Raw genomic sequence first — 18,002 nt, forward strand, 5'->3', positions numbered from 1 at the left:
CTATTTCTTGAGAGCAAGTACCGTCTTGAAGCTCCTGGAAAATAAGGTGAAACTTCAATCCCATCTTGGCAGTTTTATTTCAAATCCATTGTTGCTATGTCAAAATATATATGAACCTGTACTCCACTTGCTGGTGAATGAAGACACCTTTTGCTCCACATTGTGCCTATGTGCATCACGTCCTGGAGGATGGGACCGGTGCAGCTTCTGGGAACAAGACAAAGATTGCGGTTGCGCGCTAGTGAAATATCAAGCGAGCCCCCCTTGATGTGTGCGGCCCCATCTTTAAAAAGCCTCATCTGGCTGAATAGAAGGAAGCGGCTCCAGCTTCCCCAGGAAATGGGAAGAGGAAACCCGGTGACTCTGACCCCTGCATTACTGCCACAAGACGACTCAGTGGAGAGAGAGAACAAGGGAAGGGCGGAGAGTGGCTCTTGTTAAAGTGAGACGCTTGAGGGAGTTGTGCTTCCAAACTCTAAAGAGATACTCGTACAAGATGAAACTTCTCCTCCGAGCTGCGACTACTTTATGCTGCTGTTGGCTGTGCTGCTCACTCGCACTGGACCCTACTGGGAGGAATGTCTGCCACAAGCCCAGGTACATCTCTACTTCATTATCTGATCGAGTGACGGGGGGGAGGGGGGGCAGGTGACAATGTCATTGGAAAGCCACGGAAGAAAGCTTGTTGGCATCCCAGTAAACATGCAGTGGATTTGAATGGTCCGAAGCAGGTTCAGAGTTCACTTGTTTGTCTTGTTTATGAGCGCTTGTTAAATGTCCACTTAATCAAGCTGAGGTTGGTTATAAATGCCTTAACAGGGATCCATCCACCCTTGTGTGCTGCACCGGCTGGCGTCAGAATGGCAAAGAGTGCACAATTCGTGAGTTGGATTATAACCAATGAATATATATATATATATTTGAACATCTTTTATTTAGACTTTGATTATATGGTGTGTTTGTGTGTGTGTGCGTGTACAGCTGTGTGTGAGGGGGAGCAGGCCTGTCTGAAGGATGAGCTTTGTGTGTATCCTGGAGTGTGTCGCTGCCCACCTGGCTACTATGGAGCGCATTGTAAAACACGTGAGTGTACAAACAACATCAGACAGTTTCACTATTACTGTATGTTAAGAGATTTTGCTTTAACAAGTTGTTACATCGGCGGCACGGTGGACGACTGGTTAGAGCGTCAGCCTCCCAGTTCTGAGGATCCGGGTTCAATCCCCGGCCCCGCCTGTGTGGAGTTTGCATGTTCTCCCCGTGCCTGCGTGGGTTTTCTCCGGGCACTCCGGTTTCCTCCCACATCCCAAAAACATGCATTAATTGGAGACTCTGAATTGCCCGTAGGTGTGACTGTGAGTGCAAATGGTTGTTTGTTTGTATGTGCCTTGCGATTGGCTGGCAACCAGTTCAGGCTGTACCCCGGCTCCTGCCCGATGACGGCTGGGACAGGCTCCAGCACGCCCGCGACCCTAGTGAGGATAAGCGGCTCAGAAAATGGATGGATGGATGGATGGAAGTTGTTACATCAGGGGTGAGACAACTATTCAGCCCGCCCCAGCAAGCAAATACATTATCAAGAGTCTTGTATCGTAGGCTACTATTAGTAGCATTAATTTAGCCTCTTTCCCCACCCTACAATTGGTTAATTAAAATACAGTTTTTCTTTATTTGTGTATTTCTATTCATGTATGTCATGAAATAATTGGTTAATTTTTAAATTGTAAATAACCATATGAAATATTTTCATAAAGAATTTCACATAAATACAGGATATATTTTTATTGAAGAATTAAATTATTAATTCTACTTAAATCATAACTATAGATCATACAATAAAAAAAAACTCATGAGGCTGTAGAACTCTTAATGTCTGTCTGCCTGTCAGTGAAGAAAAGTAATGGTATTATATGATATGTCTTATAAATAGTTGTGTAATTATGTATTATGTAAAATGAATAGCTAAAAGAGTGTACAGTAGCTACATATGGAGACTGGCAAGCCAATATAAATGAATGTCGAATAAAGTTGAGTTTTTTCCTTTTGTTTTTCTACAACAAGTGTCAAAATGTTTTTATTTATTTATTTAAAACATTTTTTTTTTCATAGGGAGTAAAGGTGTCTTTTCCAGAATAACAGGCACAATTTATGAAAATAATTGCATACCTTTGAAATTCTACAACTTTAATCTCATAAAATTTGAACTTCTTTTCCGGACAAAATCTGTCTTTGTTCTTGTAAAGATTCAAGTTTTTTATTTCTGAAAAAAATACTACTTTAGTCCCATACCATTACAACTTTGTCCTCTAAAACATGATTTTTTAAAAATTGTAACATTGCAACTTTGTCTCTAAAATAAGCAAATATTGGGTGTGCACATGACTGCTATTTTTAATGACCTATTTTGATGATGAGTGGGTCCTTGGAAAAATGTCTCCCCTGTACAGGGTGCCTGTATCCAAAAACTTAGAGAACCCCTGCTTGAAATGGCTAATGTCATTGCAATGCCATTGAGGGCAAGTCCTTTGGTCTTATTCCAGGGTGTCCTCCGGAGTTCTGGGCATCAGACTGCCGTCAGGTGTGCCCCTGTCACCCACATGGCTGCTGTCACTCCGTCACCGGTGAATGCACCTGCAACCCCAATCGCTGGGGTCCTCTGTGCCAGTACGCCTGCAAATGTCCCCGCCACGGAGTCTGCCACCCCGTGTACGGAAACTGCACCTGTCATGAAGGCTGGTGGTCGTCCACTTGCGTCAAGCCGTGCCAGTGCGTCCCCAGGGGGTCGGCGGGCCCCGGCTGCGACCAACTGACGGGCCGCTGCCAGTGTCACAAGGGACACTGGGGGCTGAAATGTCCCGTCACTTGCAACTGCTACTTGTCGCAGTGCAACCAGCGCACCGGTGTGTGCGAGTGCGAGGCCGGCTGGTGGGGGGCCAGCTGTGACCGGCGATGTAACTGTGACCTCGCACACAGTAGATGTGACCCTGCCACCGGACAGTGTCTGTGCCACCCGGGTTACGAGGGCGACTTCTGCAACCAGCCATGTAAACCTGGGATGTACGGCAGCGGTTGCCAAATGAGGTTTGTGTGAACAGTGTTGCTATCTCGGAGATTTTGTGTGGAACATATCTGTTGCGGAATCCTGCAGTTTTTGGTGATTGTTTTGTGTAGCTTTTTACGGTACACGATGATGCTTTGAAATACAAGTTTCATTTGTTCCATGACCACACTTGTAACTTACAACTCTCATATCTTTCCCCACTGAAATGAATGGAAATGCCATTAAATCCGTCCCAGCCTCCGAAAAAAATATATTTGTATATCAGAAAAATAGCACTGTATAAGATTATACTTAATAAAAACATACATTAGTAACATAATAAAATAGGATGTAAAGAAATTAAACAGTTTTTGCTACATTGTTTGATTCAATTCAATGGACATTGTGCTGCTTCTTCTGGAGTGCACGTCTTGGCCACCTGGGGTCAATATATTAGAGACATACATGAAATCGCTCAGTTAGCCACAGAAATATTCGTCGTTCATCATAGAGGATAAAGAATATTAGCCCGTGAGTATAGTTATATCTTTTTTTTTTTCATTCTTGCTCTACTGTTTGTGTTCAGATATCCGTTGCTTAAAGGTTTAAAGCACAAAGACGCCGAGGCGTTGGATCACTCGTATCTCAAGGCACCACTGTACTTATTGACTGTAATGCCCTCGCATGTGTCCCTCTTTTGAGGCACATACTGTATTGAACACATTTAACAATTCGTAACATACTTTGTTCATGTTCAAAGACCTTTTACAATGCTGTTTAACACATTTTTGGGCTGATCTATTTTAAAAATAACTTTTTACATGTTGTGAATGGGGGTTCACGGTTGATTTAGTTATGCTATCACATAACATTAACTCTCTTCTTCTACTCTCACCTCCTCAGTTGTGGACGCTGTAAAGGCGACGAACCGTGCTCCTCCATCGACGGCACATGTGCGGCTTGTGAGACCGGCTGGAATGGGACACAGTGCGACCGCCTCTGCCCGCCTGGTTACTATGGTAACAGCTGCCTGGAGACATGCCCACGGTGCAGAAATAAGGAGCCCTGCGATCCCAAAACTGGGAAATGTTGGAGCTGTGATCCGGGATGGACAGGACCCAGGTGTGTGCATGCCAGGGCTGAAGACTTTTTCATTGCCAACAAGTTTATTCTAGCAAACGCTAATGAGCTTCTAATACAAGAGCTGTTTTGAATGGACTTAGTAGTGCTAAGTAGGATGCAATGTGATTCTACATCACTTAAAAACTACAGCCACAGTCATAAACATATTAAAGTACCACACCCTCAGCTGTTGTTGTGGACCTCTTTAGATTCTGTATTTGTGCTTAGTGTAGTGTCTGGTGAGTATTTTACAAACCGATTGTCAGTGTTGGGAAAGTTCATTTTCTACCCAAACTAGTTCAAAGTTCAGCTCACTGTTCCAAAAATGAACTCGTTCATAGTTCATAATTCAACATTTTGAACTAAATTCACCATTCCAAAAAGGAATGTGTTGCCAAATTCAGCACGTTTAACCACCTACATATGAAGGCTCGTATATAGTGTGTTCAGACGGGTTTCGTCCCAGAAGTCCCTAACAAAACCTGGCAATCTTGAATGAAAATGAACTTTTGTTCAAAAAAACGTTCTATGATGCCAGAATGAGCCTGTTCTCCATTACGTTCATCAGGCAGAAATGTTAGTAAGTAATAAATAATAACAATAATGAGTTGAGTGCATGGTCCCGCAAAATATGAACTAGTTTATGAACTTTTGCTCGTTGAACTGGTTGAGGTATAGCACTGCTCATTGTACGTATACACTGCTCAGCATGTCGGACAATATGCACAAAAATACCAAAAATCAAAGATTTTTGCCGCATTAATTCAAGTGGGTCATGATTGCTCTCTTGCCAGGTGCGAGGAGGTCTGCTCTGACAGGACGTATGGAGAGGCTTGCCGCTTCCTGTGCAGCCCATGTTACCATGGTGATTGCCATCACGTGACAGGAAAATGCATCTGTCAGCCAGGCTTTCAGGGGGAGAGGTGAGCTGTATTTCACTTAAAGCACGCACACCAACGCACACAGAGTCACAGCAACGTCACCTTTAATCAAATTCATCCTAATTGTACTTCAATTCAAAAACACCACATCCCCCAAAATGGAATCATTGTCATTCGACTCCTCAGAGCCTGACAATATAAATGACGATAATGGTTCTTATGACATAAAACTTATATTCGGGCTGGGAGGTGAGATGCGGATCGAGATCAATAAGCTGAGTAAAAGATCACGATTCTTAAAACAGGACTGGCTTGGACTGGCCACATAAAAAAGCCTGTGGTGACCCACAAGAGGGAGGCATTCACCAGGGATGTGCATCTTCAAGCGCAGGAGATGAAATAGTCAAAGGCTATTGTTGTTGGCTTCAAAGGGAGTGGTCGGCTGTTTGATGTCAAAAGGCTCAAGTTTGTATGTGGAGAGTAAAGTGACATCCCTGCTGGTTCTCGTCTCCTCGTCTTGTTATTTACCAATGCACGAGCCAATGTAAGACCAGGGGTGTCCAATTTTGTTCATCTCACGCCACAATGTAGTTATGTTTCCCCTAAGGAGGCCGGTTATAACGGTGAAACCACGCAAATCTATAGTTGCTGGGGATGTAACGGTACACCCAAAATCCCGGTTCGGTACATATCATCATTTTAAGGTCATGGTTAGGTTCACATGGGCTACAGTAACGGAACGCAATTCAAAACTAACTGCTTATGTTTTGTGTGAACAGGAACAGATTTAATTACATATAAAATGAAGTCTCAAGGGCTTAAATCTTTTCTTTTTCAGAAATGCTAATGTCAGCAAGCCCCGATGTCTGCTAGCCAGACTCTGAGCTGCACTGTGATCTTCTGCCCACATAATATCTCCCATGTGGGACCCCCAATATTCGCCCCATCATATTACAGTAATTGCCCCCTGCATTTGGTTATTATCATTTTTATGGCTGCTTTTGAAAACTTGTGCTAAGCTTTCGTGGGCCACATAAAATGATGTGGCGGGCTAGATCTGTATATACTTCCCAGAAGCTGAGATCATTCCTCTACTTACGTGGGCTGCACACTCAGCACAGGCGTCACCTGTTTGAAAGCTTTGGATTAATAAGTACCAGTTCCAGTTATTGAACACTCAGCAACTTTGTAGAGCCACTGAGGAGGAGTGGACCTGTATTTCACAGGTCACAATACAATAGCCTCAGTTAAGTGTTGAATAAAGATGTTTTAGGTGGGACTTCATGCAGAATGATAACAGACTTGTTTTGGTATGGTTTACATTTTTTAATTCTTTAAGGTGTTTCAACCACAGCTTTGATTTTACCGTAATTTCCATGATTTATTGGTTATTTATTATAGTGGCAGCTTCAGTGAAAAGCCTGCAACTTCTTTTGTTACTACATGCCTCTGCATCTACATTCCTACAAGGAAAAAGCTTTTCACCGTATGTTCTACTCACTGACGTCTGGCCCTTTATTAGCCTTTTATATTGTATAAAAATAGGTGGTGACTCAGAGCTTTAAACACAGGGGCCATATTTTGCTGTGGTGAAATGACATCATTCCCCCCCCCCCCCCCCCCTCCCCCACATCCCCCATCGTTTTCAGTTGTAACAACAGTTGCTCCGGCACACAGTTTGGCTTCAACTGCTCCTCAGCGTGTGACTGTGGCGAAGGCTTCAGCTGCCACCCGATCACTGGTACCTGCCCCAACAGTATGTCCATCCACCCGCCCGTCCACACACCCATATAAATGAGTTGGCTGAACGACTGATGTGTAAGTGTGTGTTCTAAATGTTTATGTGTGTGCGCGTCAGCTGGCCGAGGTGCTCTACTGGCGGGCCTACTGGTTCCTTTCCTCCTGTTGCTCCTCGCTGTCCTATGCTGCTGCCTGTGTTGTGGAGGAGGTCCAGCAGATGGCAAAGACAGGTCAGGATCATATCATATGATCATATATCATGTAAACATCTAAATACTATTGAATTGTGGATTGATTCGTTCAACATGAAAATACTATACCTCCTCTTCTCTTGTAGTTATTTTTCGTCTATGTTTACCATTTGTGTGTGACACGTTACACTCCAGTCACACTCTAACACCTGGTTTATTATCACGCAAGGATCTGTCAAATTATTTGGACATTGCAATTTTTAAAGCCAAAAGATTGATATAGAGCAGTGATTCCCAACCACTGTGCTGTTACAAATCATCAGGTGTGCCGTGGGAAATTATTCAATTTAATCTGATTGGGCTGAATTTTCTATTTTTTTTTCAATTTCTTTGAGAACAAATAATGTATTTTTGTTCATCTACAGTACGCCATTGACATATAGTGACAGACAAAACAATTAACAGAAGGTACAATTAACCTGTTGCCATTCATACAACAGAATAATAGCTTTTTGTTGAACTAAACAGGCTCAGACACTCAATCCAATCATTTGCGAGTAAATAGATTTTTTTTCTTTTTTTTGAGTAAATTGAGATGAGATCATCATTCATTCATTCATTCATCTTCCATTCCGCTTCTCCTCACTTGGGTCGCGGGCGTGCTGGAGCCTATCCCAGCTATCTTCGGGCGAGAGCCGGGGTACACCCTGAACTGGTCGCCAGCCAATCGCAGGGCACATACAAACAAACAACCATCCGCACTCACATTCACACCTACGGGCAATTTAGAGTCTTCAATCAACCTACCATGCATGTTTTTGGGATGTGGGAGGAAACCGGAGTACCCGGAGAAAACCCACACAGGCACGCGGAGAACATGCAAACTCCACACAGACGGGGCCGGGATTTGAACCCCAGTCCTCAGAACTGTGAGGCAGATGTGCTAACCAGTCGCCATCATTAGTTCAGTAACTAATGATGGCGACTGGTGGTGTTGTGAGATTTTTCTAATATAAAACATGTGCCTTGGCTCATTAAAGGTTGAGAAAGACTGATTCAGAAGATTTTTTTTTTTACTTTTTAAAAAATGTAAATAATACATTCAACATTTATTTTAGTGTGTTTATGAATTTTATGTTTTTCATTATTATTATAGGATACCAAATATTTTTCCTCGTGCTATCAATGTCAACATGGGCTTTCAAAATGGACCCATAATGAAATGTAAATGATATCTTATCAAGTTTATTATTAAAATAAATTCAATGCAAATCTGAAGAGGTGCTACTATTTCTGTAGTTCTATTTTCTGTGCTTGACATTTTCAATCAGGCTAATAATATGTTGAGTTTTCAAGTGTAGTGCCATCACATGATCAACTGCAAAGGTTTGCTTCTCCTTTTCAGGATGAATGTGTCAGACGGAGGGCTGTCAGTGCGAATGAAATATCACGTCTACAGTGTCCTGGCTAACATTGGCGCCGCCCTACCTTGCATCTCTGACTGGTCTTCGGGCCTCCCTCGTGTCACTGGTCAGTGTTAGTAGTTCTAATAACATTATTAGCCCTTTTCAAACGCCCTGATTGCAGATGTGACTTTTAAATGTTGACGGTTGGTCTGTATGTCATGGTCCACATAGTGTCTCACCATGACCCCGAGCTGACCTTCAACCACAGCTTCATTGAGCCCCCTTCCTCCGGCTGGGTGACCGAAGGGTCGTCCTTCGACAGTGATGAGGAGGAGGGGGAGGCTCTCTACTGCGTCCCCCCCAGAGAAGGTACGTCACGTTATCTTCCGCCAGCGCTAAACTGAAATTATAATCTCCCTGTTTGACAGACATCCCAGGAATGGAGGGTAGCCACTTCCAGGAGATGAGCTCCAAGTGTAACATGCTCTTGGACCCGTCGGGCTTCAGCACCGAGGACATAACCTCCCCCTTCGACATTCCCCGCACTTCCAGCATCGCCAAATCCAAGCGCCCGTCCGTTTCTTTTGCAGAGGGCACCCGCTTCAGCCCCAAGGAGAGGGGCGGTTCGGCTCAAGACGTCGCCTCTTTGTCCGGGCACCCTCGCAAACCCAAGTCCACCTGGGGGGGTTTGATGCTTTCTGCCGGATCAGGCGAGGAAGACGGAGGCGAGGCTGAGGAGAGGGAAGATGGCGTAGAATTTCAAATAATGGAGCACCAAGATTTGAGCTGCGAGGTTGTGGACCAGGAGGACGATTTAAAGTCGAGCAACACAACCCGGACGGCATCCGGACGAAGACGTACCATGTCCAACACAGCTGCTCAACGCAAAGCGTCGGCCCCTTCTGCTTGCGATCGTCCGTCCGGTGTTTCAAACAAGGTCACCACAGTGTACGTAACAGTGGGCAAGGCGGGGAGGCCCACGTCCAAACTGGAAATGAGCTCAGAAGGCCCCGTTCAGGCCATGTTAAGGCGACTCGGAAGTCTCCAGAGACAAAGGGAGCAGGGGCCTGGCAAAAGCAAACCCAAGGACACAGAAGCCATCGCCAAACCCCCCAGGAGGAAACTCGGGGCTCGGAGGAGCGTGTGGGAGCAGGGTGGACCTTCGGGAGTCGAGCTCGCCATTAGTAAACCCGTGAGGAAGAAACACGCTTCTGACACGGTTGCTAACGACTCGCCGTCGACTGAGAGCATTCCTCTTAAAAGACCGCTGTCGTCCATTTTAAAGAGCGTTCCGGAGGTGGCGTCGGCTGACTTTCGTGGCTCGGACGGACGGCAAGGACGTGAGCCCAGTGGGGAGAGCAGTTACCTGACTGTGGGGCCAGCAGGGGACGCTGACACACTCACTGAGGTCCGGACCGTTGGAGGTGAAGTGGTGAGCGGGAAGGATGAACCATGCTATGAAAACGTAATGATTACACACTCATATACCTCAAACACAAGCGCATAAGAGTACTCTACTGTAGTGCAAGGGTGGCTTTTGGAGTATATTTTCAAACTTAGCATGCATAAGTGAAGTACAATACACACAACCTACACTGTATGTATATATATATATATATATATATATATATATATATATATATATATATATATATATATTATCTGAAAAATAAACTTACCGTAATATATCATGTAACATTTGTAATATTGTTTCTGACAATTGTTTTTGTCATACTTATGTATTTGTGTAGAATTTTGTAATGACATTTTAGATTTTGATCATTGTACTGTGGCGCTTACATCAAGGGAGAAAGACTGAAACACATGTGCAGTTGTGAATGAATTGTTCTGAATATCATCACAGCGGCAAAAGAATACTTCGGCTACGAAAGTAGTTGATGTTTTTATTCCTTATAGGTAAACACAAACACAATGTTGAGATTGTAAAAAAGTGGAAGGATTGGGGCCTTGAAAAACAACAACCCTCAACTCATTTCTACAGTTATTGCTGCAGGATTCAATCCACAAATCCATGAAATCCAAGGATGTCACATAAATGAGTAAGTGGGAATTATACGATAAATAATGTGAGCATAAATTATTTATCGTTGCGTGAAATTAGGAATGCCATTGTTGCAGTTGGTTTTATTTTTTAGAAGGTGCACTCAGGAACAGTACCTCTGAAGCTTTTGCCTTTGCATTGTATTATGATGGAATCGTAGTTAACGAAGTGGGTCGTCTAGAGTTTGGACATCTTCAATATTTGCTCAAGCTGACAAGCAAGCTAGTTACGTGTTACACTGATCCCATCTCACACAAATCTTTTGAAAATGTCTTCTTTTAAGTACCAAAAAAAAAAAAAAAAAAAAGTTACTTCTTCTCAGCCCCTGCTGTGTCTGAGCAGCCGAGCCAGTACTTGGCGATGGATCTGGGATAGGGAGGTATGGCCGGGTCCACTCTCTTGGTGCTGAGGTCCACTCTGTGGTATTTGTCTGTACATGAGAGGACACACACACACACACACACACACACACACACACACACACACACACACACACACACACACACACACACTTATTTAATTATTATATAACCTCTTGTGACTGTGGTGCTAGTTAAAGGTTTATATTGACTGCTGCAAAGCTGTTAACAGAACACGGAAATACTCAAGAAGTCCACGTGACAGCAACTTTGTCGTGCGCGCTATTACACTGCATGCCATGAGACCATTGCAACTAAGCTGCAGTAATATGAGTTGTTTGAAGCAGCGCATAAAGATTATATGTATGTAATTGTTGTGATATTTTCTGTCTGCTTTGTTACACTGTTTGTGTTCAAATATGAGTTGTTTAGAGTTTTGTAACTACCAAAATATCAATGCTAGTTTTGTTAGCCCTTTAATGGCATTTCGCATTATGTGCTAGCATTAAACTAGCAGACGTTATGTAGTTTGATTAAATGCACATGTAATTCTTTATCTGTTTTTTTTTTTTTTTTTTTTTAGTTTCACAGTAAACTTCAACTGTGAGTGGCAATGAACACAACAGTTACCTACACTTTCACACTTTGTCGTGAAGTTCACTGCTGCCATCTCTAGGTGGAATGTGTGAAGCTCACCCGTATGTCAAATATTTTGCTCGCAAGACAATCTAAAATAGAATCGGCTGAGCGACGGCGCGTAACTCGACAAACTCGAAAGTGGGGATATACGACAATACCTCCTCTGAAGAAGTAGATGCTCTGTACGGGCATACTCCTCCAGTAGGGCCTGTCATTCCTGTATCTGGAGTCATAGTTGCCTCTATTGTTCTGCCTGTAGCCGTCTCTGCGCCTGTCCTGGTCCCAGTCCTGATCCCACCGTCTGCTCCAGTCTCGTCCCATCCTATCCTGGTCCCAGTCCTGACCCCACCGTCTGCTCCAATCTCGTCCCAGCCTCTCCTCCATCTCCATCCTCTTCTCAGCCAGCCTCAGGCCCATGTCCATCCCCCTCTCTGCAAACTGTTGGCCCATGCCCATGCCCCTCTCGGCAATGGATTCCGAGAAGGGCGAGCGGTTCTGCCTCCTTCGCCCCCACCGCTGACCGTACTGTTGACCGTACTGCTGTCTGTATTGCTGGTACTGCTGGTAACGGCCCCATGTTTGCTGCGGCCGGAGGCGGCGCGGAGGGACGTAGAGTCGGCCAGCCATGACAGCGTCCACCGGTGACTTGAAACCCTTCCAGTCTTTGTCAATAAAGTGGTGATGGCTGTGGTGCTGGGGCACTAAACAACACATCAAACAAAGGAATCAAATTAAGTATGCTACCCACACTTCATTTAAAAAAAAAACATTAAACGGTGGACGACTGGTTAGAGCGTCAGCCTCACAGTTCTGAGGACCCGGGTTCAATCCTCGGCCCCGCCTGTGTGGAGTTTGCATGTTCTCCCTGTGCCTGCGTGGGTTTTCTCCGGGCACTCCGGTTTCCTCCCACATCCCAAAAACATGCATGGTAGGTTAATTGAAAACTCTAAATTGCCCGTAGGTGTGAATGTGTGCGCAAATGGTTGTTTGTTTATATGTGCCATGCGATTGCCTGGCGACCAGTTCAGGGTGTACCCCGCCTCTTGCCCGTAGATTGCTGGGATGGGCTCCAGCACGCCCGCGACCCTAGTGAGGAGAAGCGGAACGGAAGATGAATGAATGAATCAATGATTTACTCAGTGTGAAATCTGGGCCTCTTACTCTAGTCTGCTGTACGAAGTACAACAGGTGGGTGCACAAGTTAATTTGTTCCTTCTGTCATCCAGTTGAAGAGCATTTGATTATCCTGCCTGTCACTATACGTCGCTCGCATAAATAGATGAACAAAAATACTGTACATTGGGCGGTTCTTCTTAAAGAACTTTGGCTTTGGAACTGGAGGGTCCCACTGTGGACAAAATGTAAAAATGGCAACCAATTGTCGGAGAGATGCTAGTCTGCTTCCAGACGACTGTCGATGTGCCCTTGAGCAAGGCACTGACCCCGCTAATGTGCAGCGGCACAGTGGTTGGGAATCACGGCATTGGAATACAACTCACTTTCTGAGAAGAGATCGGTGAAAAATCTGTCATAGTTGCTGGAGTACATGTTAGTGTAGCGTCTGAACAGCGTGGATGGAGACCTCTTAGATATGGTGACACACTCCTCGTGGGACGGCTGGTGCAAAAACTCGTACACGTAATACTGATTCGCTGATGAAGACACCAAAAAGAAGCAAAAGATTGAGCAGCTCTGTGTAACGTGATTACAAGAAAGTTTTTAAAATCCTGCTTCACCTTTGAAAAAATACACCTTCTCTCTGCTATCGTGGGTGTGAGCGGGGAGAGCGAAGGCAGCGTCCACATGATTTGGAATATTGTCGAAGCCGACACTGATATCCCGAGGGTAGTCTTCATCCAGCACGCCGTTGTCAAACCTCCAGTACTTGTTCCCCTGTATGGATTTGTTTCAGCGTGAACGCTCTTCGGATGCAGATTTCACTTCTTTTTCGCATCTGCTGCAAATTCTGCTGATGGCGCCATAAAGCCTTGGAGCCAGCCCTCATACCTTAAATATGTATGTCTTCCCGTGGCAGTTGACCCTCGTGAAAGCGGCGTCGATGGGCCCGCTGATGCCCCACACGTCCTTTATGAGCTTGGGATAGCCAGGAAGTACAGTCTTCTGGTCCAGCTCAAAAAAGTACTCGCCTGCAAACAAAGACAGCAACAAGAATGAATATCATCAAAGGGACCCCAAAAAAACTATATTCAAAACTCATATTGATACAGTCACAGGTCAAGCAAAAAATAGGATACCAGATCAAAACAAATTTACCCCTGCCGCATAGGAAACGACTGGTTGAAGCAGTCTTTTGATCGGTTTTGAAATATGGCATCATCTATAGACATGCCTCTGTCTCTACACTAAAATGACTGGACTCTCACTTAGATTCAATACTGGCAACAACTACTCCACCCACCATTGCACTTTATATCGTGAGGTGAACATGGTTAGTTTTATTCGGATGGCAAAATATGCACGGGCTCATTTTCATTTCCATAGCATTGAAAGGCAACATGCTACAGTATTTTAGCATTTTATTAAACTGGTCTCATTCTCCCAATAACCACGCAAAACTTTCAAGTGACTGTTTACTACTCAGACGAGGACTGAATTTGGGAAAACTGCTTTCAGTTTTTCTGCTGCATCTTCCTGGAATTCTCTACAACGGACACAACACGATGTATTTCACGAATATGATCAAGAACTAATTTGCTTTTGCAAGGAACTAATTATATTCCATAATGTTTGCTCTGTTCCTGTTTTGTTTCTGTCCGATGTCCTTTCGAGATACATCCACACTGTTATTTACATTTACTGCTTAGATCACATATAACATTTGAAGAGAAAATGCTTGATGGAAAGTGTAGTTGCTGACTCAGTTCTCACACGCTCCACTCGCTCAGTTCATGGCTCATAATCAAAAATAATTGTTCATGGCTGGTTCACTGTTTGGGCAATTAGGGAATTCTTTCTTTAAGGATTGTTAGCTGTGAGCAGATACCTGGTGTGGGAAGGTTGAAAGGAGCAACGGCCGAGCTGAATGTACATTTTTAACCAAGATAGCGCTATAAATGTTGGAATTTGAAAACAGAGGCCCGAGGGAAGTGTGACTCACCGCGGAAGGCAAAGATGGAGCCATTCTTCAACTGCATGAACGAGTCAAAAGGCCTGCCGCTGCACACCTCAGCATCAGGGTCAGGAGCCGCAGTGGTGCCAGGCGTGGTTGCAGGTGTAGTTGGAGGTGTGGTCGTCTGAGCCAATGCAACACTGACATTGGTGCTACTGGGGTGCTTCACTGACGGTGGCACGGTGACTCTTGGAGACCTCGGCGGAGGTTTATTCATTTCTAATGTGGCTTCTGGTCGCCAATTTGGTCTGTGGGAAAAGTCAGGAACGGTCAGCAGAGTGGGACTGATGGAGGGCGGCTCACGTGCGGAAGTCGTGGCGCTTTCACGATAATCTTCATCATCTTCCGCTAAATCGAATGTGTCTCCGCGAGCTGGGAGGAGAGAGAGTACAAACATGTTTTGTTAATTATTCAATATTTTGGCTTAGCTCAGTGACACCGCAAGAGGGGATTCCTACTCATCATGCCACATGTGGCCTCAAAGTCGACGCAGCAGCTCTTGTAGTACTTGCACATGCTGTCGCACTGGCACTTCTTCTCGGAGTCAAAACCATTCTCACAGCGACCCATGCATGACTCTTGAAAGAAGAAGTAAAGTTAGCATTTTGCAGAAAAACTGAAAACATAGCCGTTCAAATACTGCAGCTCAGTCTTCTGATGTGGAAAAAAACATGGGCCTGAAAAGTCATTTCGAAGAGTAAGTCAGTCAGTATTATGGGCCAGTTTCTCCCATTCTTCATCTCTCTAGAGATATTCTATCTCAATCCAGTTTTAGTTACTCAAGGACATTCACAGACTTGTCCTCATATTACTCCTTTGTGTTTAGGATTTACATTTTTTACATTATTTTTATTTTTAATTTTTTGTCCTGTTCGGCTCTTGGGTCAAGCAGAAAGGAAAATCTGTATCCCTTTCATGCCGAAACAGTTTTACTGTGTCACAGTGAAGTTTTTAAGCTTCCGCTGTCGTATTATAATTGAGGTTTATTGAGAATCAGACTTCATCAGTCGAACAGAATAACGTTTCTACAAGGGAGAAAGAAACAAAGACAAAAGACAAAGCACTAATTGTAAACAGGATGAGTGAAGTAAATCATTACATTATCTACAACGACGAAACGTTAAATATGAGTGTTGCATGGGGCTGTAGTGCTACACCCTGTGAGGGAAGGACAGGACAAGATAGAACAGGACAAGGACAGGAGAAAAAGCATGCAGGACAAGGGTCGTGAACCCGGCTGGACAACTGAAGTGTGGTGGCATTAATTATGTAAATAATAAAAGTGTACAGAACGGGAGTATAAGTGAGGGGATACAAAAGCGATTTGCATATTCATGAGTTATTTGTTGCAGTAAGGGGTGTGTGTCTGCGGATACATGCAAGTGAATTGATACCGTTTTACATGCACAAAGACTGACAGAAGTGTCCTGTAATTGCTGTGGCCGCACCGAGGCGGCTGAGGACCCCACCCGATCAATCAAGGGGTGGGATCAGGCCCAGGGGTCCACCCGAGAGTAACCCGGCGGACGGGACACGTCCCACACCGAGGGGGCAGGGACCCAATGCCACCCCCCTAATCACCCACCCCACCCCACCCACCGCCCCACACGCCTGATTGCTCAGTTTGACCATGTGGTGACCACCTCGAGGAAGTCAATGTCTACAGATCCTTCCATTTCCGGACGCTGGAGACCACTGTGCTTGCTGGGACTTTCAAATCTGCAGACTTCTTGGACCCTTACACTGAGCTGTGCCTTGATACAGTCTCTGAGCTCTACAGATATTTTCTTAGACTTAATTTATCGGATTGTGCTCTGACTTGCATTTGCAACGATTAGACAAGAGTCTACCCCAGGTGTTCTCTTGTTCGGCTGTAGAAACAGGATGCACCTGAACTCAAATTGGCCTGACCCACTTGAAAACTTGAGCACATCTGATATTCAATTTGGTAAGAAAAAAATAACTGTCATTCAGGGGCACTAAAGATTTGAACCATCCATCCATTTACTATACAGCTTCCTCTGTCCAGGCAGACACTATCCTGGATTAGTTGCCAGGCGATCATTCGCAGGGCACATGCAGTATAGAGTACAGGCCAACAACATTCACGCTGTAATTCAGCTGGAACTGAATCCCTGCTGCTTACACGCAAAAGCCACTTCACCAATGTCTGAGACTAACATGTAGTTCTGGCTCAGATTTGGGGGAATAAAATGTGCCACAACAAAGTAATAATTTTAGGGTGTACAGACTTACTGCAATCAGTTTACTGTACACGTTCTCATCCCCTAACATATACAGTATAACATTATTTTACCGAAAAAGGTTATAGGTCACATTATTTTTTGAAAAGAAATAAAATGAAGCTAGCTATTATTTTTAATTAGATATTTAAATCCTGCTGTTTAACAAGGCTGTATTCACTTTAACTGTCCACTATAAACCAGATCAACACAGATAATACATCAATTCTCTATAGCGTCGGAGCCTATCCAGGCTGATGTTGGGAGAGAAGTGGCGTACAACAGCCAATTGCAGGGCCACACGAAACAATGTCCTCCGTATTTTACATCTACCACCTTTTAAACAAAATTGTAAATGTAAACCTTGGTTTGTACTCACCGTCTGCAGCTAAGATCTGAGTGACTAGCGCAAGGAAAAGCACGGCCCACAGCCTCATGTTTCCTCTGCAGTGGGAGAATGAGACGGAAACGATGAACCGTATGGTTCCAATCATTGGAAGCATGTGTCAGTCACCCCACTTCCGGTGTTTGCTTTTGCCAAATTTTCAGCATTCTTTCTACTTAGACAAATAAACAGAGAGACGCAGAGAGAGAGATCGATACAAAAGTAACATTTAAGCAACATGTTGATCGATCCTACTTTTGTTATACAATATACATCCGGGGTTTGTTTTTCCACTTTATTATTAACATGTTAGTTTTTACTCACTTCTTAAGATATGAAGTCTGTCTGTATGCCTTATTGCACTAATAATTACAACCCCAATTCCAATGAAGTTGGGATGTTGTGTTAAACATAAATAAAAACAGAATACAACGATTGGCAAATCATGTTCAACCTATATTTAATTGAATACACTACAAAGACGAGATATTTAATGTTCAAACTGATCAACTTGATTGTTTTTAGCAAATAATCATAAACTTAGAATGTTATGGCTGCCACACATTCCCAAAAAGCTGGGACAGCCTCATGTTTACCACTGTGTTACATCACCTTTTCTTTGAACAACATTCAATAAACGTTTGGGAACTGAGGACACTAATTGTTGAAGCTTTCTAGGTGGAATTCTTTCCCATTCTTGCTTGATGTGCAGCTTCAGCTGTTCAACAGTCCGGGGTCTCCGTTGTCGTGTTTTACGCTTCATAATGCGCCACACATTTTCAATGGGAGACAGGTCTGGACTGC

At 44.1% G+C, this 18,002-nt stretch overlaps 2 protein-coding genes across 3 annotated transcripts in view; one reads left to right on the forward strand and one right to left on the reverse strand.

The window, feature by feature from the left end:
- Positions 1 to 10,979, forward strand: scarf1 (scavenger receptor class F, member 1). The gene is given in 13 exon segments (XM_061681364.1): positions 1 to 46; positions 144 to 371; positions 373 to 597; positions 820 to 881; positions 982 to 1,083; positions 2,541 to 3,081; positions 3,944 to 4,162; positions 4,957 to 5,085; positions 6,693 to 6,799; positions 6,902 to 7,013; positions 8,380 to 8,504; positions 8,612 to 8,749; positions 8,809 to 10,979. Coding segments are annotated over 12 exon segments (3,042 nt in total). The 5' UTR covers positions 1 to 46; positions 144 to 168; the 3' UTR covers positions 9,888 to 10,979.
- vtna (vitronectin a) overlaps positions 10,269 to 18,002 on the reverse strand; it is a 10,007-nt gene continuing 2,273 nt past the window's right edge. Inside the window, exons 2-9 of one of the 2 annotated variants that reach the window (XM_061681366.1) lie at positions 17,193 to 17,370; positions 15,029 to 15,148; positions 14,559 to 14,942; positions 13,448 to 13,587; positions 13,177 to 13,333; positions 12,940 to 13,092; positions 11,599 to 12,141; positions 10,269 to 10,872 (exon numbers count right to left, since the gene is read on the reverse strand). In XM_061681366.1, coding sequence (XP_061537350.1) covers positions 10,751 to 10,872; positions 11,599 to 12,141; positions 12,940 to 13,092; positions 13,177 to 13,333; positions 13,448 to 13,587; positions 14,559 to 14,942; positions 15,029 to 15,148; positions 17,193 to 17,316 — 1,743 coding nt within the window. In that variant the 5' untranslated portion in view covers positions 17,317 to 17,370 and the 3' untranslated portion in view covers positions 10,269 to 10,750. Of the gene's footprint in view, positions 10,873 to 11,598; positions 12,142 to 12,939; positions 13,093 to 13,176; positions 13,334 to 13,447; positions 13,588 to 14,558; positions 14,943 to 15,028; positions 15,149 to 17,192; positions 17,374 to 18,002 lie in introns of both variants that reach the window. The other variant, XM_061681368.1, reaches the window with a different exon arrangement.

The sequence above is a fragment of the Phycodurus eques genome, chromosome 7, assembly GCF_024500275.1.
Source record: "Phycodurus eques isolate BA_2022a chromosome 7, UOR_Pequ_1.1, whole genome shotgun sequence".
Taxonomy (NCBI): Eukaryota; Metazoa; Chordata; class Actinopteri; order Syngnathiformes; family Syngnathidae; genus Phycodurus; species Phycodurus eques.